Here is a 22,358-nt window from a genome sequence, read left to right as displayed (position 1 = left end):
GGGGGGTAATTCGAGTGCAAATCTCAATGTGGGGGCGTCCATGCAGTGCTAAAACTCACTCGGTCACTCCTCTTAGAAAACTTAAACAAAAACACACAAATCAACCATGTGGTCAATTAACTAATATTATTTAATTTCCTCTTGGCCCCCAATGTTTTATAAAGCTAGGGGGGCTCTCCTGAGTGATTTTTCCCCTTGCTGGGGTGGGGGGCTACCCCACTGCAGCTAGGATGCTGGAAGTGGTGTGCTGATGGGAGTGCCCCCTAATTTTTTTTTGTAGAGGAGAAAAATAGTTTTAATCCCCCTTATAAATACCCTCCACTCCAAAACCGCCCCCAAGAGAGAGAGAGAGAGAGAGAGAGAGAGAGAGAGAGAGAGAGAGAGAGAGAGAGAGAGAGAGAGAGGAGGGTGGAGAGAGAGAGGAGGGTGGAGGGAGAGAGGAGGGTGGAGAGAGAGAAAGAGAAAGAGAAAGAGAAAGAGAAAGAGAAAGAGAAAGAGAAAGAGAAATAAAAGAGGAATACAATATTCTGAAAGAAACGGCTCGAGTGGAGAAAAGCTGTGTTCATACGAGATAAAATAGTTTAAAAAAAAAATCTAATATAGTATCATGGAATGGGTTTCCTTTTCATGGTGAAAGTGACCATTTTCCAGGAGGGTGGGGGGGATCAACGTTACCACGGTGGAAAGGTCCCCCCTTTTTTCATGAAAAAGTGCTCTTTTCATTGTTTCAAGGGTTTACTTTGTGTGACAAAAGAAAACAACGAATGTCATTTGCATTTAGAATTATGTCGTTTTAAAAAAATTACCCCCCCCGCCCCTCCAAACTCCCCAAATCATGCCATGCTTTCAGCGTGCGTGCTCTTAGGCCTGGTTGGGGGGGGGTGCTGCCCCACTGGGGAGTTGGGCATGGGGTGGGGGGGGCGTTAACCCCTGGTTATCATGTTGTTGCACGGAGATACAAAATGTACTTCGTTCGTTACACTGAATTAGAAAACGTTGAACACACCATCGTATCAATTAAGTTCAATACATTGTCATTATTATTATTATTATTATTATTATTATTATTATTATTATTATTATTATTATTATTATCTTCATCACGATTTGAAAAAGCACGACGACCGTCATCTGTCTAATTAATGTCGAGTTATCGAAATCGTTAATTCGGTTTTACCCGCGTCAGGCGCCGCTGTTCGTCCGTCTGCCAGTCCCCGAAGGGTTAACGCTCCTCCCTCACATTTTCGTAGCCCCCACCGATTCATCCGCCCAAGTCTCCAAACGCGCATCACGACGTTGCCATGACGATGTCGGCTCGCGAGCACGTGACATGCGTGCCAAAGGAGCTCGAGGAGAAGGCGCGTGCGTAATGTTTATTCGATTTATATCTTCATGTCATATCATGCTCTTATTACAATATTATGGTTATTATTCCATTTGTGTCATTGTGCATCACATGTTGCATTATATAGCATATTAAAATGGCGTAACACTCGGATAACCATTATATATATATATATATATATATATATATATATATATATATATATATATATATATATATATATATACATGCATATTAATATAGCAAAGCTATCTATCTATACAAGGCACTTCATTATCGTGTGCGCAAAATTATTTTTGTGAAATCACATTTCACACAATTTCAAATCAAACGGACCCAACGTCCAACTTGCGGAGTAATTTTTGCAAGGTGTATTCTATTTTTGCACACCTGTGTTGCATGCTCACCTGCCATTGCCCGTCCCCGTTGAAGACGTGGTTTCACCGCCTTGTGTGTACGTGCGCTCGTTGCTCGTACACGGGCAGCATGAGTGTTGCTTGCAGCACACATGGACAATTTGAACACCTACTTCGTTATCAATGGGTTGATTTACAGGTGACATGACGCCGGCCCAAGCCTCCAGGTGACAAACTCGGTGCCCGAGCGGTGAGATGCCTCGCTCTATGAAGCCTAATGGGCAGTAGTGATGTTACAGAGTTGGTGTGTTGGCTTTGGGTGCATGAAATGGCGATGTACCGCTTCATGGCATACCTTGAATATCTCGAAAAATTGGAGGGGAACAAACTCAAATGAGCTAAGATCCTCATCCTCTTAATGATGACGTCATAAAAACGAATATGACGTCATTGTGATGTATCAGGTTTGCGATAAATTATCGGTGCTAATGCCCGGCTTGATTCCCGCAAACAAAATTCAAACGGCTTACCTAGTTTCGGAGATAATGGTATAGGCGATTTCCATTAGCGGCGATATTATGACGTCAACTTTTTTTTCTAGGAAGAATTTCCAAAATCGGAGATGGTTACTGTCTGCGCGTGGGCTTTCTGCATATACATGGCAAGTTTCACGAAGATCCGATGAAAATTCTGGGTTGTGAAACAAAAAAATGTCAAAATATAGGAATGACGTCATAAAAATTGATACGACGTCATAGTGATGTATCATATGTGTGGTAATTCATCTCTGCCAATGCCCTGTTCGATTCCCACAAACAGAATTCAAAAAGCTTGCCAAGTTTCGGAGATAATTTTTTAGGCGATTTCCATTCGCGGAGATATTTTGACGTCATAACTTTTTTTCTCGGAGGAATTTTCAAAATCGGAGATGGTTACTGTCTGCGCAGAGTATTTTTACATATATACGCCAAGTTTCAGGAAGTTTCGATGAAAACTGTAGGCTGTGAAACAAAAAAGTCCACAAGAAGAAGATGAAAAACAACAACGTGAGTAAGACTTTAGAGATCCTCCAGGAGGATCTAAAAATGAGTGTCTTTAGTTGGAGAGTGCCAGGTGGTTGGTGGAAGTGAGATGTGGAAGTACAAACCCAGGTCCATTGGAGAGCAACACTCCCTGACGTCTTCCTTGTGTGTCATGAGGAACGAAGAGTCGCCCCAAAAATGTTTAAATGTATTTGATCAGTTGGGCCAAGAATTGATTGTGATCCCTGCAAGAAGGACCTTCTAGATACATCAAGCAATAATACGAGACCTAATGTTTGTATTCATGTTTTTTCTTTGTTAACAAGGTTTAGAACCTCCTGGAGATTGAGGCACACACTCACTCCAGAGTGCAGCCTTGAGGATGCTGGTTGCATCATTGGTTAGGGACACGGCTGTGCCGCTAACACAATGCCCCTATTATCAGTACACTGGTGCTCATTTCACCAACCATGGAAGGATGACAGGCTGAGTCAACCCCACCTAGTGTTAATTCAGCAGGAGATGGGGCTCAATCTCAAGACACTAAGATCCGAAGCCAGCCACTCGAACTGAAAAGCCAACACTAGGTTTTCAGATTGATTGATAGAGGTATAACTGTGGAATCCCTGTGCTTGGGAGAGGAAATGCTCGGCACATAATTAAATATGATCTTCAGAATGATACAAAGGTTTGTCGATGAAGGTCTTTGATATCGACTAAGAGAGTGATTTGTCCCCGAAGGCTGCATTGCGGAATGCGACCGAGGACGTTCAAAAAGGTTCTATGAACGAGATACTCACAATCATCCAAGAAATAACTTTGAAAAAAATAAAAAAAGTCTAAGTAAATGTGTATATCTCGTAATTACTTGAAAAAGTAATTTATTCCTAATTCTACTCTTCTTTTCTTTAAACAGCCCCATTTATTCCTAGCTTATTATTGGGTGAGCCAGGAAACGTTTTTGGCCCAATTCTTTCATGAATCATCTGGCCTGACTGAAGTTCGACTGGAGTTGATTTTGGCTGAGATTTGAAATAAGTACAAATGCCAGTGTTAACTCGCCAACTATTCCTGAAAGACACCGTTGTATCGGGTCTTTAACACCCACCAACTAATGCTGGCAGACAGGACACCCAGTGCGTCCATCCAAGGGATGGCAAAGTTTGTGGTGCAACGCCGCGCCTGCCTGCAAAACAACAATCCGACAGTTTTCAATCAGGCTGTAACTCGGACCCCAACTTGACAGGTCAAAGGCAAGTGCTCTACCTCTGCCCCATCTGATCAGAAAATATCTAACGAATTATATATCCTTTAATGTCATAAGTTAAATTTAGAAAATAAATAAAATGTTGCCATTTCTTGGACTGATGTGAGTACCTCATTCATAGAACCTTTTTAACACCCCTCACAGCTTTCAGATGGAGAGTGGAAATGAATGCCAGCAAGAGAAGCACGCTTCTTGAGTGCCTTAAGAAAATGAACGAGAAATGTGAAATTCCATCGGGAAAGAACTTATCAAGTAAGTTTGGCTACAAAAAGTTTCCAGGATGGACAAAAAGTTTTGTCCAGTAACTCCCTCCTCCCAAAACCCAGGCTGACTGCACACCTCATCTCCTTGTTCTTCCTTTCAGTGGCAGTAAAATTCCTCTCTTTCCTCTCGGCCTTCAATCAAGCAGTGTACCCCCTATTTCCTGTCATCCCCCGTGTTATCCTCAATCTTTTTGACACCCATTATAGTGGGGCAGCTTAGCTAAATATAGCATAACAATTGTGCATTTGGTGAGGAAAGCACCAAATTTGGCAAACTAGTAGCCTATCATATTATGAACAGATTTGGATATTGGGCCATCTCAAAATTTTTGATGGCAGTGGAAAATGGCTGCCACAGCCATCAGCGGCTGAATTTGAGATGGCCCAATATGCAAATCTATTCATAATATGATAGGCTACTAGTGTGTCAAATTTGGTGCTTTCCTCACCAAATGCACAATTGTTATGCTAAGTTGCCCCACTATTAGTCCGACCTCATTCAACTCTTTTACTTGCAGGTTACTGTGTTTCCTCCCCTCCACTTTCTCCTCTTTCATTCATTCATTCCCTTGCTCGGTGTGTCCAACTCCATTGCTCCACTGTCAGTTCATTGTCTTGTTTATCCTCTTATCTTTGCTCTTCCTTGAGGTTAGATTTCAGATATAAATGAGAAAGAATCTCAAAATGCAAAGCCGTGTTCATGTCCGCTTTGTACTCGACCGAAACTTCACAAAAACAACGGCTAAAACAAAGAGGAAAGTACATTTTGTAAATTAGTTTTCTCCATATTCTCATGATAAAGGTTTGTTGGAAATTTGATGATAAAAGGTCAAATGGTTAAAAGTTTTATGCCCTGGACACATGCACACACAAATGGTGGCAAGGTGGAGGGAGTGCACTTTGCCACATCCCCCTCGTCGGGGACAGATGGGACCAAGGACCGCGCCGAAAACAACTTTGATGGGAGTGGAGACCATGACAATGGGTGGCAGTGTTGGTGGGACAGAGGATCGAGTATGTGGTGTCCAGTACCGTTCAACATGCGTTTGCGACACAGCCTAGGCCTGCAGTTTGGTGGGCTCTGTCAACCACCTCCAGCCGAGAACTAGAGACCAGGCTTTGGCGACCCCCTTTAGCTGACTTCCTCCCACTGAGGATGAATGGGACTGAGCTTCGGTGGGATTGAAGATCACACTGAATTCAACAGCTTCGACGGGAGCGAAGACCGAACTGTTAACGGCAGCTACACAAGGCTGAAGGTCGTGCATGTTGTGCCCAGTATCACAGTGATTGATATGTGTTTGGGACACGGCCTGGCTATGCATCCTGGAGGGCTTTATTGACTCCATTCTGCCAAGGATGAGTGGGACTGAGTTTTGGTGGGATTGAAGATGGCATTGAATACAACAGCTTCATTAAGGCTGAGGACCTTGTTTGTGGCATCCAGTATCACGCCGATCGACATACGTTTGCGACGCAGCCTAGCCATGCAGCTCGGTGCACTTGTTGAAGCCCGACTGACGAGGACGATTCCATTTTGCCGACTCTCTCCCGTGGTGTGATTTTCCTTTTGTATACACTATCGAGGCTCGTGTGAGAGCTAACACACAGAATGTACAACAATGGGAGCAGGAGACAAGAGGGGTGGGAAGGAAAAGAAAAGTCTGGGACAGAGACATTTGGAGATCTGTGGAAAGGAGAGGGATTGGGTGGGTTACACGGGGTAAACATGATGGACACTACAGGGACTTTCAGAAAGGAAAGCAAGGAATTTGAAGGAGGTTGGTTTGGGGTGGATTAGCGGGGGTAGAAAAGATCATGGTATTGGATGGGAGGAGATAAGAGATGGTGGTAAACAGCTGTTTTTGAATATCTGGAGGGAACAGTGGGATTGAAGAGAGTGTGGGAGTTTGTTCCAAAGACGGGGAAAAGAGGAATGAAAGAGTGAAGGTGAGCAGTGACTCTTGATTTTGGTAGTTTTACCAGAATGGGGTTGCTGGCGGACCTTGAGTGCCCTGCGGAAACATGGGGTGGAGGACATATCTCAGACAGAGCGGGTGGACGATGACGGGGACATCTCTCAGACAGAGTGGGGGTGGGGGGGAGGTTTGAGGCCGGAGATGAGATGGTAGAAGACAGAAAGACCACTGACCTTCCTGCAGTGAGGGAGTGAGAGACCCAAAGACTCAGCCTCATCATGGGAGATACCAATGATCCTAAATGCCTTGTTTTCTTCAGCGTGAAGCCAAGAAAGGTGAGTGGCGGGAGCACCACCCAGAGGGGAGAGCAGATTTGTCGATGTGTACCGTACAGTCCCTATTCTCCATTGGGCGGCCCGCGAGCCACTGGTAGCCCCTGGTGGCCTAAAGTGCGGCCCCCAACACCCGGCTGATAATACACAAATGTGATTACACCCCCTATCATAATCTGTCATAAATGCTGTCAAGTTGACCCAATAATTTCAAATGAGTGTTCCAATGCGAAGCATAAAAGTAACATCACAACATCAATAGATGGCAGTGTGCAAACAATTATGCTTACAGCCCCATAACCAGAAGTAAAAAAAAAAGAGTACGTGGAGGCGGGGCCTAATAGCATTGTGGTGCCGGGTCTCGGCAGCGAGCGCGACTGCTTGGGGGAGCAGTAGAGTCGGCTCCACCAATCACCTGGAATTTAGTTCGTACCTTTCAGATAAATCCGAAAGGTCACGGGTTCCTTATCGGACCGAAGATCACCAATAGGTCGACCACGTGGGATAGGGTCAATTGCCAATTTCAATATACCTAAATACCCACGTCATCCAAACTACTGGGGAAATTCACCCTTGGCAGGATCTGCACGATCTAGCCCATTACCGAGCCAGATCCGAGTCGTACCCCGAGCGGAGAGTACCAGAATCCTGCCGGGCCGATTGCACGATTAGAGCAACAATGACCTTCCTAATCCCCAATACGCACCGTGGCAAACCAATGGTAGAAAGGACAAGGACGAGCTGGTACATTCAACAAAAAGGGGAATTTATTAACAATAATAATTATGGAACGAGGGGAGCACGTAAGGGCAGAGCTATCCGAATATAGCAAGGCAAATAATGTACAAGGAACACAGGCACTTAACAGTTTCTACTTATCAGACGAGGCCCACGGACACAGACACACACACAAATACCCAGAAATGGACCCCGTCGGGTCTTTATTGAAGGCTTCCAGCCTGAGGAAAGGTGAGCTGGAGACCAGAGCGAGCTTGGACCTGTCTGCCTTGTGTGGTCTTCGATGTTCTGGCTCGGTGGGACTCGAACCCGCAACAGTGATGCCACTCCGAGCACCAGGGACAGAGGGCGAAGGACGGACGCCAACCAGCACGAGGGCGGACAAGGCAGCGAACGCCAGCAGGCAAGGCGAGGCGATCCGAGACGATCCGGCAGGCAAACACCAACTGCCCCCAGTCGGATCGCGCTGATCAATTATTCACTCCCCGTCCTGGGGGGAGGGGACTCCCTCTTGTAACCCACCCCCTCTTACTGGACGGTTTTGGCGCGCGATCTGCTCGTTGCCCCTGTGATTGGCCAAAAGGGGCGCGAAGTCCGCTGATTGGACCGGGGGGCATGGCTGGTGTCACGGCGGACGGCCCCTCAAACAGGAAGATAAGTAATATTATCCTGCGTTGGCTCCCATTGGCCGAACTACGGCAAACTCGCTCGCTTCTCTCTGATTGGTCGAGAGAGACGTCAAGTCCTTCATTGAACTCCACCCACCGCGAGCGTTATGGCGGCAGGATGGAGCAAGGTGAAGGTGTTGTTGTTGTGGTTGAAAATGTAAAAGAAAACCCTGATTATCAAACTAACTCCGCAGCGCACGAACATTTAATCACCCATTAAACAAAGGGACGGGACCCTACCTACAAACACATACCGATATAACTGATCTTTGGGACCTGGCTGTTGTGTGCAGTAAGCTTCCAAATTCCTAACAATAGCAGCCATTTTGGAGTCTTGCAGACCGTATGGCGGCTCTCACACTGATGTCTTATCGGCAAAAGTGGCCCCCTTCTAAAAATAAATAGTGAAGATCACTGTGTACAGTTTAAAAAAATAAAGGAAAAGGAACCAAAAGAAAAGAAATCAAAGTAGGCAAGAAATTAATCGGAACAACAGTCAAATGACTAAAATCCAATTAAAGTGAGCAAGTGGTGAGAACAGTACCTGTCTGGTCACAAATGACACTCGAAGCTGCTGTCGTTTTTCCAAGATGGAAAAAACAAATAAAATCGGAATTCCTCCGGATATTTTTCAGTCAAGTCGAAAACAACATAATAGACTGAAAATTTACTGTAATGCCTGAAAATGTAAAATTAAGGCAAAAACGATCGAGATGGAAGGCCTGTCATAATATATGCTCTCTCACTGGGAGTGGTGCTACTTGATCCACATTTTCATTGAGAATTTGTGTCGATCCTGGCTTTACAACCCCCGGGGAGGGTGGCAACTCAAGTAACTGCAACCATTGCTTTATGAGTCATGATGGACCCTGAGTCCCCTTGACAAGTTTAGTTGAGAATGGCAGCTTCATAAGTTATGAAGCATAAGTTATGCATAAGTTAGACTATCGTTGGGCATCGACGTTATGCATAAGTTAGACTATCGTTGGGCATAGGTTGTGAACGCCGACAACACGCTCAGCATTCGTTGGTATAAGTTATCTATATGTGATTGAAACGTTCTGTGTAGGTTACTATGTGCTCTACCAAGTGCCCTTCGAGTTTTAAGATGGTCTTTGTAGCGTATATATTGACTGTCAAAAGTTGAGGACCAAGGACAATGACTCTTCCTCAGGATTGATACATTTTCAGGACCCATGTACTACGCAATCAGGGATCTGTGCTCCGTGTTCCATTCATTGTCCAAGACTTGCACCACGACACATCTAAGCACACTTCCAGTGGCAAAAACAGCATATCCGATAGATTATAGGCAAGTGTGATGTTCAGTGAAGAATCGAGGGTTCTCAATGAAAGGCGTGATTAGCATTCACAGATCGACAGAAAGCACAATGAGCGATATGCCAAAGTCTGTGTCCAGGAAGCTGCAAATTTTGGATGTGGAAGTGTCATGATGTGGGGTGGTATTGCTGAATTATTTTGCACCAACTTGATCCATATCCATTGCAATCTGACATCAGATCGACATATTAATGTGATCTTACAGCAACATGTATTGCTTATCCTTCAACAACATGGTCCAGGCATCACCTTAATGCATGATAATGCTTCTGTTTAGACGGCCATTCGAACGAGGAATGCTCTTATCAATATCAATGTTAATGTCATGACACCTGGTCTGCCATCTCGACGGATATTAATCCAATTGAATTATACAGGATATCATTGATCATGCATTTGAACCTTGCCAAGATAGCCACATATCCTCAATTAGCTGGAACAGGAGCTGATTTGGGAACGGAATGCCATTCTCCAGGCTCAGATTTGAGTGCTTGTATACTCAATGTGATGGTGAAATGCAGTGAAGAACAGGACGTGGACATACTCAGTATTGAAATTGTTACTTCCACATTGAATCCCGATGTGCAAACTTGCTTTTAATCAGAAATGCTTTATTACCAGACTTGGTGGTGTATTCTTAGAGCGTCCGCTCCAAGCTTGGGAGGTCAGTGGTTTAAACCCCGGCTGAGTCATCCCAAAGACTTAAAAAATGGTACGTGCTGCTTCCTTGCTTGGTGTTCAGCATTTAAAAGGATAACAACAGGGACAATCTCCATTGGTTGGCATCCATGGTGAGGATAAAATTCCTCCTTAGGAAATGCCCCGCTGCATGCGGTGAGAAAGGTGGCGTCATTTTTGTGGCGTCGCTGATACCCAGTGTGCCCAGGGAAGTGATGACACTCACCCTAAGCTCAGTGGCTGTGTTTGTCTCATCTAACACTCATTCGTCTGCATGTCCATACGTGCAAGATGTGTGTTTGACGACTCAATTACGAGCCTTAAGGCCCTGTCACACCTTGACGATTTAGCCAGCGTATGCCTGACGTATGCAAAATTTGGCAAAAACGCTGGCACACGTCGAATATGTTATGGGTAAGTTTGTATACGTTAAGAGCACGCTGGCATACGTCATAGTGCGCTGGCTTTTTTTCGTAGTACGCTGGCATACGTCGTAGTACGCCGAGCTGTTAGACAAATTTTCAGTGCTTGAAATTTTTCAATGTATGCCAACGTATGACTCACACGTTCCACATAATGCTGGCCATAAGTTGTAGGCACGTTACGCGATCATTGACACATGTCGACACACGTCGACACACGTTACTTGTAAGTTACTCATAAGTCGAAACACGTCGAGGTAATGTTTGGCGTACCCGAAACTTATTTTTAACCTATGAGTAACATGTTGTAGGCACGTTACGCGATCGTTGACACACGTTACTTGTACGTTACTCATAAGTCGAAACACGTCAATGTAATGGTTAGCATCAGTGTTCCAGACTCCCTGGTTTTTTTTTCTTCGGTATGATGGTGATGTTAACACTGATTTCTAGTGCGGTTATAATATCATATAATTAATAGGCTGCCGCTCAACAATTTAAATCATAACGGCACTAGAAATTGAAGCGTCAACATCACCATCATACCGAAGAAAAACAAACAAACAAAAAAAAAACCGGGGAGTCTGGAACACTGACGCTAACCATTACCTTGACGTGTTTCGACTTATGAGTAACGTACAAGTAAAATGTGTCGACATGTGTCAACGATCGCGTAGCGTGCCTACAACTTATGGCCAGCATATGCGGAACATGCGTTATACGCCGAGTACGTCGAGAAATTTTCAACATGCTGAAAATTTCTCGACGTACTCTGCGTACTACAACATATGCCAATGTACTACGATGTATGCCAGCGTGCTCTTAACGTATACAAAACTTACCCATAACGTATTCGACGTGTGTCAGCTTGGTTCGGCAAATTTTTCATACGTCGGCATACACTGGCGAAAACGTCAAGGTGTGACAGCGGCTTCACACTTCGATGTCAAGTGCGGTTATGATTTGAATTGTCGAGCCGCAGCCTATGAATAGCCTACGCCACGTGATCGTCAGCGATACGCTGCCGTGAGCTATGCATGTTAGACTATCGTTGGGCATAGGTTGTGAACGTCGACAACACGCTCAGCATTCGTTGGTATCAGTTATCTATATATGATTGAAATGTTCTGTGTAGGTTACTAATACGTTATGCGTACGTCCCACACATTATTATATGCCCAAAACTTAAAAAAAAACATCAATAGGTCAGCGGATGCCAGCGTTTTACATACATTTTGAGACCTTGCCATACGCTGGCTAAAACGTCAAGGTGTGACGGGGCCCTTAGATCCTGTAAAAAAAGAAAAAAAAAAGAAACGTTCGCCACAAAGTCAGCATTACGTGTTTAGGTCGCAATAAAAATGGACATGTACTTATTTAGCATTTATCTGTGTCCTCTGATGTTACATTTAAAAATAATTGCATCAACACTCATTCGTCTGCATGTCCATACGTGCAAGATGTGTGTTTGACGACTCAATTGAGTGCTTGTATACTCAATGTGATGGTGAAATGCAGTGAAGAACAGGACGTGGACATACTCAGTATTGAATCAAGTATTCTATCTATAGCTCACCTTGAACGTAGTTCCGTGGAGCTCATGGGATGGCGTGTCGTCAGTCCGTCCGTCCGTCCGTTCGTCCATGAATACCTATAACTTCTTCTCTGAAATGACACAAACAATTCCGATTAAACTTGACCCCAACCATCATCACTGGTCATGTATCAAAGTTTATTTCTATCGAGGGAGTTCACTGGGGGGCGGGGAGGTCACCCCCCCCCTAAAGAGGTATTTGCCTTCTTGTTAGAAACGACACACACAATTTTGATGAAATTTTACCACATCCTTCATCACCCATGATGTCCCAAACTTTGTTCACGACATTAAAAAATCAACGTCAAAGAGGGTGTAAAGGGGAGGTTACCCCCCCCCCCCCAAAATATGTATTTGCTTTCTTTTCCGAAACTACACATGAAATTTGGATGAAACTTGACCACAACCTTCATCACCCGTGATGTACCAAAGTTTGTTCACGCTATTTAAAAACATTGGGGCCATACCCGTGGGTGCACAACTGGTAGTGGCTGGATAAGATAACCAGGGAATCACTGGTAGACATGGATGATCCACAAAATATTGTCGTGTTCAGGTCATGTAACCCCTACCTGGACAGATGGCAAAGCTTCTCTCTTAAAGGGCCACAACCGAGACTCGGAGATTAGTGCATGCGGGAAGGGGGTGCAATGGCGGAGGGCCAGAGGGCGGAGGAGCACAACACAAGGGGGGTGGGGGGTTATACTCGAACCCCACTACAAATACATGGCTACAGCTTCTTAAAAGGAATACATTTAATAAAAATATACAAATATTTACAAAGGACAAAAATTCAAAAAGGTGATGAAAATAATAATGAAATAATAAATCCTAAAGTCGAGGTGCCTTCTCACACAAACTCACATACAGACAAAGGGAACACAAAATAAAAAACCCCTCCTTTCGAGTATTCTTGTACTTAGCTTGGCCCAGAGTCGGTCTTTGTGGAACTTGGAATTGAGACGCTCCTATTCGCACGTGCAGACGCGCACATAATGGTGATGCTCTCTCATAGCAGGACAAATGCACGTCAGGCAATCCATGAGTGGCACTCCACACCAAGGCTCAGATCCCCAGTGTAACGGCTTTGTGTGCCAATCATCCTCACCAACCCAACCAAGAGACAAAGGCCAGCGTTTTGCTTGACCACACGAGCCAAATGGCCTCAACACGAATTCAAGGATTGTGCCGTCCTCCTCGTCGCATGCGTACACCCTCCGCTCTCGCCTCTCCAAACAATGCACCTCTAGCCTCCGCTCTGATCACGGCTCTCCAAAAATGCGCAAGTCCTGAACTCCCGCCTCTGACTCGTTTCCAAAATCAACTCTGCCTTGTGCGTTCCTCACACTGACCTCGTGCATGCGTGCGCTCTGCCGATCTCTCGTCCTATCCAGTGTGATGCTCCCCCACACCCTCTTCCTCTTCAGGTCTCATGCCTAACAGTCCTCCACCTCCGGGGCATGGCCTGCTCGCACGAAACTCGGGAAGGCGGGGCTTTCTGTCTGCTTGTCGTGGTTTTAGGGACATGATCCCCACCTTTATTGCCAATTTGAAACATAAAAACATAGGGAAAATCACAATTTAAAAAAAAAAAAAATCAAAAAAATTAAACCCGAGCTAATTAACACGACACTATCCTCTCGTGTGGTGACACTTAACACTTAAGCTCACAGGTTCTCTACTTAGTTACAATGAGATGCCTCCTACACTTCCACGGACCAAGCAACTCTACACAATGCTATATTGCCAATTACATTCCTTCATATACCCTCACAATCATAACAATATGTCACGGAGAAGAAAGTAAATACCAATGGATTTTTTTTAATGCCATGAACTAACTTTGGTACATCACGGGTGATAAAGGTTGTGGTCAAGTTTCATCGAAATTGTGTGTACAGTTTCTGAGAAGAAAGCAAATACATATTTTGGGGAGCAATGCCCCCATAGACCCCCTAACACCCCGATTTTATTTTTTTATGGTGTGAACAAACTCAAGTACATCACAGATGATGAAGGTTGTGGTCAAGTTTCATCTATATCGTATGTTTAGTTTCAGAGAAGAAATTGAAAGTATTTGTAGACAGACGGATGGACAGACTGATGGACGGACGAAGCATCATTCCATAAGCTCCCCAGAACTACATTCCAGATGAGCTAAAATCAGGGTTGATGGGGATCTACAAGGGGGAGGATTTGCCACACAAAATAAGCATTAGCTATAACATTGGTTCATTCATACATTTTGCTGATTCCGTCCCACGTTGACTTCCTCTTCAGTGTCAATATTCTACCAGGTGAGTGCCCAGGGGTATTGCCCCTATTCTTCTTGTATGGTGAAGAGTGTACATTTAATTCCCAAAAGAAACAGATGCTGTCTCTGGTTTTGATCTTTGTCCATTTGGTTGATTACTTCACCAACTTTGAATGTGTCAGCCATCAAACCAGTTAATGAAGTAACCTGGTGCAGAAAAACTACTGCTGCATTGTGGCCTCGGTATCTAACTGCATAACAGATGGTACAACATCAATCGCCACCGCTCTCCAGGGTGTGGACATGTATACAGCTAAGTGCCGCGACAAAGGAGGGATTTTTCTTTGGTTCATTTTCCCCTTGTCTGTATTTACGTCTGTGTGGAGGCGCCTCAATTAGTCTCGTGGTCTCGTGGTCTCAGGAGAGGACGTTAGTCAGAGGACACGGAGGATCTCCATTGAATGTACCATTGAAAGTATTATGACAAAAAGTGTTCTTTAAAGTCTGATGCAAACTCTTGCTTTTAACTTTGACAAGTCAGGCAAATATTGAGAGACATAGCATTAAATGTTTGTTTATTGTTTATATTTATTTTTAGGACTGCGTGAGGTGATGCTACCCAAGGCAAAGCGTGTTCCGGCCATCCAGGAACTGGCCTCACTTGCTCGTGCATCCCTCTCAGGTAAGTTTACATATATATATATATATATATATATATATATATATATATATATATATATATATATATATATATACATATATATATATATTGTTATGTTTGTGGGGGTAGTTGAAGGTATTTTATAAGATAGGATTGTATCGAGTTGTTTGGTCCGTGGACGTGTAGGAGACAACTTGATGTAATTAAGTAGGGAGACTGTGAGCTTAAGTGTAACTTTTCACCACACAGGGGGTGGTGCCATGTTAATTAGGTAGGAATCAAGGATAACTTTTCCAGTATGTAATTGCTCCCCTGTGACTTTTCCCCATGTTTTTATAACCAAAACTACAATAACAACCAAGCAAAATGTGCCGAGGGGGCAGAGGCCCTGCCTTCCCAGGTTTTGTGTGAGCAGGCCACGCTCCGGAGGCAGAGTTTGATGGGCGTGACATGAGACCCATGAAGAGGAAGAGGGTGTCGGAGGAGCAGACCAGGTAGGAAGGTTGCGGAGTAGTAACAAAGGGACGTACACGGTCAGGAGAGGATGTTAGTCAGAGGACACTGGAGGATCTCGCTTTTGCTCTCAGCACGATGAAGGCTGCACAATTGCTGTGTTTGTGCTGTGAGAATTGGCTCATGTGCTGAGCAGGACTTTGGTCGTTGACGGTTTGATTGAGCCGTGAAGTGTGTATGATTCTGAGAGGGAAGGAGAGCGTGCCTCGTGGTCTCATTACGGGGCCTCAGAAATCATCTCGTCGTGTGGGCCATCGTTGTGAATAGACCAGGTGCAAGAGAGGAAAAGCTGGTCAATTCGCTTGTGAAAAGAAGCTGCATGGATTCTTTGAGCCTTGGTGTTAGTTACCGCTCACAAATTGCCTGACATGCGTTCTTCCCGTACCAAGAAGGTGGCTTGGCACCATTTTGTTGGGTGTGTCTACAAAATTCCTTGATTCAAGGAGCCTCAAAACCATCTCTGGCACACAGCTAAGTGCAGGGACAAAGGAGGGATTTTTCTTTGGTTCTTTTTCCCCTTGTCTGTATTTAAATCTGTGTGGAGGTGCCTCATTTTGATTTAGATTTAGTTTACCTCACATTTTCCTTTCATTATTATAATTTGGATTATTGTCATTGTACAAATTTGAATGTTGTTATCAAATTGTACTTTGATTTTATCTAATTTGCTTGTGTCTGTGTATTTGTGCCGTTCTGATGCAGCGCTTAACTGGTTTCCCACGTGTGCACATTAATCTCCGAGATTTGGTTGTAGGCCTCCAAGGGAGAAGTTTTGGCCATCCATCCAAGTATTGGTCAATTGGTTAGACCCCCTGGACATGACTATATATTGTTGCGAATTCGCGCCCGCCGGCGTGCGGACGGCCACGTAACTCGGATCGCGGCACGTCACCCACCGGACGGACAATTCAGTCGTGACCCTCTCGGACCAACGCCGGGAGCTAGTCACGGGTGGGGGGTTTAACCTCACCACGATCGTGCCAATTGCCCACTCGCGCAGGATAGGGTCGCTCGCCAAATTCGATCTACCTAAGTACCTGCGCGAATGGTCGACCGGGCGATCGCACCACGCCACAGGCCGACTCCGGACACGAACCGCTTAAGCGGTCCGTTCCATGCTACAGTGATAACCGAGTGTTGTTATCGTCGGCCTCGACGGTTCCGATTAATTACCGGGCGTATTAAGCCCACTACGAACCCTTTACGTGAAGCAGGATGGAGGGTCTATAAAGAAAAGACGAAGCGAAATGGGAAAACAGTTCACACAATGCACATTTATTACGCGACACACGGAAAGCACACATATACAGCCAAAATGCACATATCGCAGTTAAAACAAAAGAAACAATGACGCAGAGTTACTACCGAATACGCGTACACACGGCAACACTTATACAGTTCTACTTTACAGACGGTGCCAACAACATTCATTGGAAAGGAAAAGAAAAGGCCACCCTCACAGACAAGGGGGCAGACAGGGCCCGTGGGCCTTTATGGCGTGGGACTTGGCAGACCGAACGAGTCCCACGAGACCGTTGCAGGTTACCTGCACCCTCGCGGTGTGATGGTGGGCGAGCTCTCTCCGGCGCTCCTTGTACGAACGCGTAGGTCCGCGCGACACAGCTGGCAGAGCGGCGTCTCCAGTCCGCGTCCCCTCTGCGATGTCCGGACTCTCCACCGACTGCAAGCTCCAACGAGCGGGTCGCTCTACGGACCGCTTCTCCAAGACCCAGACGGGCAGAAGACCATGAACCGCTGACGGACACTGACACTCTCACCGACCACCCTGACCTGACCTCCTCTGACCTCTTCATGTCGCCTCCGTGCGCCCTTTTATTTCCCCGGCACCCCGCCCTTCCCTTCGCGGCACGTGGGGGGCGGTGGAGGGGACATTCCACCAGGGAAATCGGGGTGGGATTTGTTGTTGTTCCCCTTTTGTGTTCGTGGAGATGTTGACGGTTGCTGGCGGAGTGGTGGGGATGGCGTGCTCGTTGATATGCAGGTGTGGTTGTGGTTGTTGTGAAGCGGCGTTGTGGTTGGTGGTTGTTGTGTGATGGCGGTTGAGACGTGGTTGGGTCAAAATAAAGATAGAACAGAAAAACGGCTATTACAAAGCGTCGCAGCCTGAATGAATCACATAAATTCCCTCGAGACAACGGGTTTGGGGCTAACGACACATGTACTTAGATATATCTCACCTACGGGCCCTTCATGGTCCAATGCGAATTTCCACAGCCGTAACAATATGTATATATATATATATATATATATATATATATATATATATATATATATATATATATATATATATATATATATATATATATATTGTTGCGGATTCGCGCCCGCCGGCGTGCGAATGGCCACGTAACTCGAATCGCGGCACGTCGCCCACCGGACGGACAATCCAGTCGTGACCTTCTCGGACTAACGCCGGGAACCAGTCATGGGTGGACCTTTCGGCCGCACCACGATCGTGCCAATCAGCCCCCCGCGTGGGATAGGGTTGCTCGCCAAATTCGACCTACCAAAGTACCCACACGGAGGGTAGACCGGGCGATCACACCTCGCCGCAGGTCGACTTCGGACACGGGCCACTTTAAGCGACCCGTTCCGTACTATCGGGATAACCGAGCGGTGTTATCGTCGGCCTCGACGGTTCGATTAATTATCGGGCGTATTCAGCCCACTACCAACCCTTTACGTGAAGTAAGATGGAGATTCAATGAAAGAAAAGACGAAGCGAAACGGGAAAACAGTTCAACATAATTCACATTTATTTCGCGATGGCACACGGAAAGCACACATATACAATTACACCAAAAGCAAATGTAAAAGGAGAAGAAACACACAATATTACACAAAAAGCAAATATAAAAGAAGAAGACAATGCAGAGCTATCCGACTACCGAGCACACGGCAACACTTATACAATTTTACTTCACAGACGGCGCCGACAACACATATACCCAAAGCAAAAGAATAGGACGACCCTCAAGGATGAAGCGGGCCTGGGGCCGAGACCGCGTCGGGCCTACCCGTCTGATGATGAGACGCAAAGTGGCGGTGGCGCTCCAACTCCGCGGGCCTCGCGGACAGTGTCTGGTCGGGGGTGGGAAAGGGGCCCCCTTGTCGCACTATCTCAGCGCGGGGGGGAAACAGGAGGGGGTTGTTGATGCTCGGGGGAAAGGAGGATATCTCCCTGTCTCGGGTCCCGCGACGAGCGTCTCCACCACGACCTCGGTCGCGCCGCCGGCCTCTCCCTCCGCAGCTCCCCGACTCCGACGCGAGCACCCCTCAACCGCCTTCGCCGCCGCCGCCTCTCCACAGCTTCGTCCGATCGCCCTCTCCGTCTCCTCTCTTGACTCGTCCCAACTCTTCACTGGCTCCGCGAACTCCCAACTGCGCGCGCGCACCGCACACTTTCATTGCGCTTCCGGGGTTTCTTTCGAGCCCTTCGACTCGCGCACGTGTTAGACTCCCGACTGCCTCGACTGACGAACGCGGCCCCTTATATGCCCCGTGGCTTCGCCCCTTCACCTTTGACCCTTTACCTCCGACCCTTCACCTCTAACTGGCTCCCCATTGGACCGAGGAAAAGTGCGCGTGAATGCTTTTTGATCCATGAATTTGCATATCGCGACCACACTCCAACGCCCTGGAGGCGGGGCCAAATCGCCCCACGCTCACCGATAGGACGGAACAGAAGTGGGCGTGAGTCATTTTTGATCCGTTTTCTTCGGAAAGTCTGTGATGTTTCTGAACACGCTGCTCGGTGCGCGCCCTGCACGAGTCCAGTATCGGTGCCCACAAGTGGCGCAAGAATGGTGGTGATACGATGGTGGCGAGTTGTGACGGTAAAGGTCGTGGCTGTTGTCGTGAAGCGGCGTTGTGGTTGGTGGTTTTTGTGTGATGGCTGTTGAGACGTGGTTGGTGGTGGTAGTAATGGCGGCTGGTCCAAAATAAAGATAGTAAAAGAAAAACGGCTATCTAGAAGGGTCGCAGCCCGCATGAATGACATTTATTCCCTCTAAACAACGGGTTTGGGCCTAACTACACATATACTTACAGAGATATCTCACCTAAGGGACCTGAATGGTGGTTTGCGAATTTCGTCAACCACAACACTACCCCCTCCCCTTTTTACAGACTCGTCCCGAGTCGTCAAATTTTCGTGTGCCATCATGTGTAGTTTTCCCCTAGTACATTTTACCTACGGATCACTGAGTGCGACACTCATGGTATTCGTGTCCCCAAAATAAATAACCTGAGGGCTGAGTAACTACCTAAACAAACTCACTCACACGGACGACTTAAATAAAATTGCCAGCGCTAAGACAGACATGCCGGGGGCGCACTCATATTTATAGTACATCTTACCTTAACTTACAAATTTTACACTAAACCATGGCCAAGGATCAATGAACTCTGCAAAAAGAAAGCAGTTAGCAGGGAGCCAGGCTGCTCGCATGCAGTCTCTGGCTCAAACAATGCAGGTGACAGGGAACGTGGCTGGCTGCTCACACGCAGTCCAAGGCCTTCCCTTTTGAACTGAACGCAGTGAACCACAACGGTGCATGGGCTGCACAACGCAGTCTCCGTGCCAGCTCAAGTGGCACACGCAATGAGCACAACGAATGGATGGATGAATGGATGCACGCAAGCACGGTGCACGGGCCGCCACTGCAGGCCCGTGTTGTAGCTGCCAACAGGGCAGTTCTTGCAGCTTGCAAACTGTTGCTTTCTGATCCTGGCGCACATGGCAATGAACAGGGGGGGCAAAGCAAAAATTGAACGGGGCTGGTGAACAGGGGCAGTGGGCATGGCATGGCAAAGGCAGCAGGCAAACACAGCCCGCAGAAGAAGGCCGCTGCAGGCAAACACAGCCGGCAGACGAACTGGCCGGCACAGGCCTTGAAGTACCACAGCTGCAGATGATCCGGCCGGCACAGGCCTTGCAGCAACGCAGCCAGCAGATGAAGCTGGCCAGTCTTTGCCATTCAGTGGAGGTTGGTGGAGGGAGTGCGGTGGTGCTGGCCACTCGGAAGGCGGGCTCGGACCTACCCTACGGTCTCCCTCCCAACCTATCGCCTTTGCCTGTCACTGTCTATACCCACTCCCTTAATTTGTCAAACCTCAATTTAGCCCCAACTTTTTTTTTTTTTTTTACTTCCCCACTATAAATCGTCCCCTAACCCCCTTTACTGTCCTTGTTCGGCTAACCTATCCTGTCACCTAGCCTACTCCCAACCCCTACGTTCCCTTCCCGGAGGGGAATAAGGGAGAGCTAACGTCCTGTGCCGAGGCCCAACGAAGCCTCAGGATGGCCTCCCCAGAGTTCAGCGATCTATAACCAAAGTGGGTCCAGCGGCCCACAACGAGAGCGAGGGGATGGATGGTGCGGAGGGGTACATCTCCTAATCTACCCTAACCATTTAACTGTTAAACTACCCCGGGGCTTTCAACAAGCGCCTCTCGCTTAAACTATTGGTTCTAACAACCCAGATTCCCGTCGCCTGTGTTGGTGTCCTTACAATTTCGGGCCTCGCCCCCCAATTTTCTCTCCGTGCCCTCACACGGTCTCATGGCTGGGACACGTGGCTCCCTTTGGCAGGCACGACCCTCTGCCGAATCTCCCGCTATGGCACCCCCGGGCACTACACTGCCTCCGAGCCTACCAGCTCCCTAACACCAGGGAGTGCCCCCCATGGCACCTCCCCTGAAACGCACACGTGGCAGGCTGGCTTCCCAGGCCCCTTTCCGAGGGTCACCCGTGCCCACAACACTGCCCACGCGGCTAATGGCGCCCCGGGCCCCCGCACCAAGCAGGCGCACCCGTGCCCACTACGCTATCCCGGCCCCCCATGGGCCCTTGGCCTACCACGGCCGACTAGCCTGGTGCCCGGGGTACCCACTCAGCGATACTCACCTTTCGCAGCCATGCTCCCAGCCCGTCAACAGGGCTCCTGCACCCCTCCAAACGGGTTTCGAGCCTACACTCCCACCAACAACAAAACAACCTCCATTTTTGTTAATTTGACTAACCCAGCTAACTCGCTCTACACTGACCCCGGGGTCCCTTGGGCGGGAGTCACTCCTCCCCCCAATCACTCATCGCACCATGCAGTCCCCATTCGCTCCATACACACAGACCCGCTGGCCTTACTCACTCACCAAGCACATGCTTCCACTTCACTCACCAACAACTCTTCAACACACACACCACTGAACTCTGCCATCCTTCTAACTACCTCCCCTAACTAACTCGTGCTCCCACGTCGTCCCTTACACTATAGCACGTTCCTTTTAACACTACGTAGCTAAACTGCGTCCCCTCTACACATTCACAAGTTTGTCACTGTTCTCAAATGTCCCAAAAATTATTTACCCAACCGAAATCTCGCTATCATCCCTCTAACTAATCCATTCCACGGACTCCATGAGGACTTACCCCTGCCCCATGAAGTCGGTCTAGCTAAGCTAACCCTTCCCCCTAACTAGTTTCCATCCTGTGCCCAGGTCAAGGGGGTCTTCCACCCCTTGCCCAGGAATCCTGTGCACCCGAAAGTGAGGCTTACTGTTTTTTTTTTTTTTTTTTTTTTTTTCCATGCGCATCACCAGCGCGGTAACTCACAGCTCGCGCACTTTGCACCTGCCCGTGACGTCATGCAGCTGCACGTGTACCTCGTCCCTCCTTGGACGGTGCCATCCGGCAGGGATACCCCTCCTGCCGGATTCCAACCCCACGTGCAGCCATGGCGTCACCGTGCGCATAAAAAAAACAAGCCCTACGTCTCGAGGGGTTCCCCACGCGAACACATGTGCTTTGCCCGTTGGAGCTTAACACACACGATCGCGTGGAGAACCCGTCCGGTCCAAATCCGTAATCCTGCCTAAACTTTGTCCGTCTGCGGGATCGGCAAATCCACCGCGTGCGTTTCCGGACCGGGACTTCACTCTCGCAAGCGAGCACGTGGGGGCCTCG

General features: G+C 47.3%; 1 protein-coding gene across 1 annotated transcript in view; it reads left to right on the top strand.

Annotated features, from left to right (window-relative positions):
- Window positions 1–1,286: 1,286 nt before the first annotated feature.
- Window positions 1,287–22,358, top strand: part of LOC147016074 (protein FAM131A-like) — a 54,082-nt gene continuing 33,010 nt past the window's right edge. The window contains exons 1-3 of the mRNA XM_085848762.1: window positions 1,287–1,362; window positions 4,135–4,242; window positions 14,798–14,881. Of these exons, the coding sequence (XP_085704888.1) occupies window positions 1,302–1,362; window positions 4,135–4,242; window positions 14,798–14,881 (253 nt within the window). The 5' untranslated portion in view covers window positions 1,287–1,301. The remainder of the gene's footprint in view (window positions 1,363–4,134; window positions 4,243–14,797; window positions 14,882–22,358) is intronic.

This window comes from Eptatretus burgeri, chromosome 12 (genome assembly GCF_056783735.1).
Source record: "Eptatretus burgeri isolate ZD-2024b chromosome 12, Ebu_testis_v1, whole genome shotgun sequence".
Taxonomy (NCBI): domain Eukaryota; kingdom Metazoa; phylum Chordata; class Myxini; order Myxiniformes; family Myxinidae; genus Eptatretus; species Eptatretus burgeri.
Note: the sequence above shows the minus strand (reverse complement) of the source record. Positions and strands in the feature narration are given on the sequence as shown.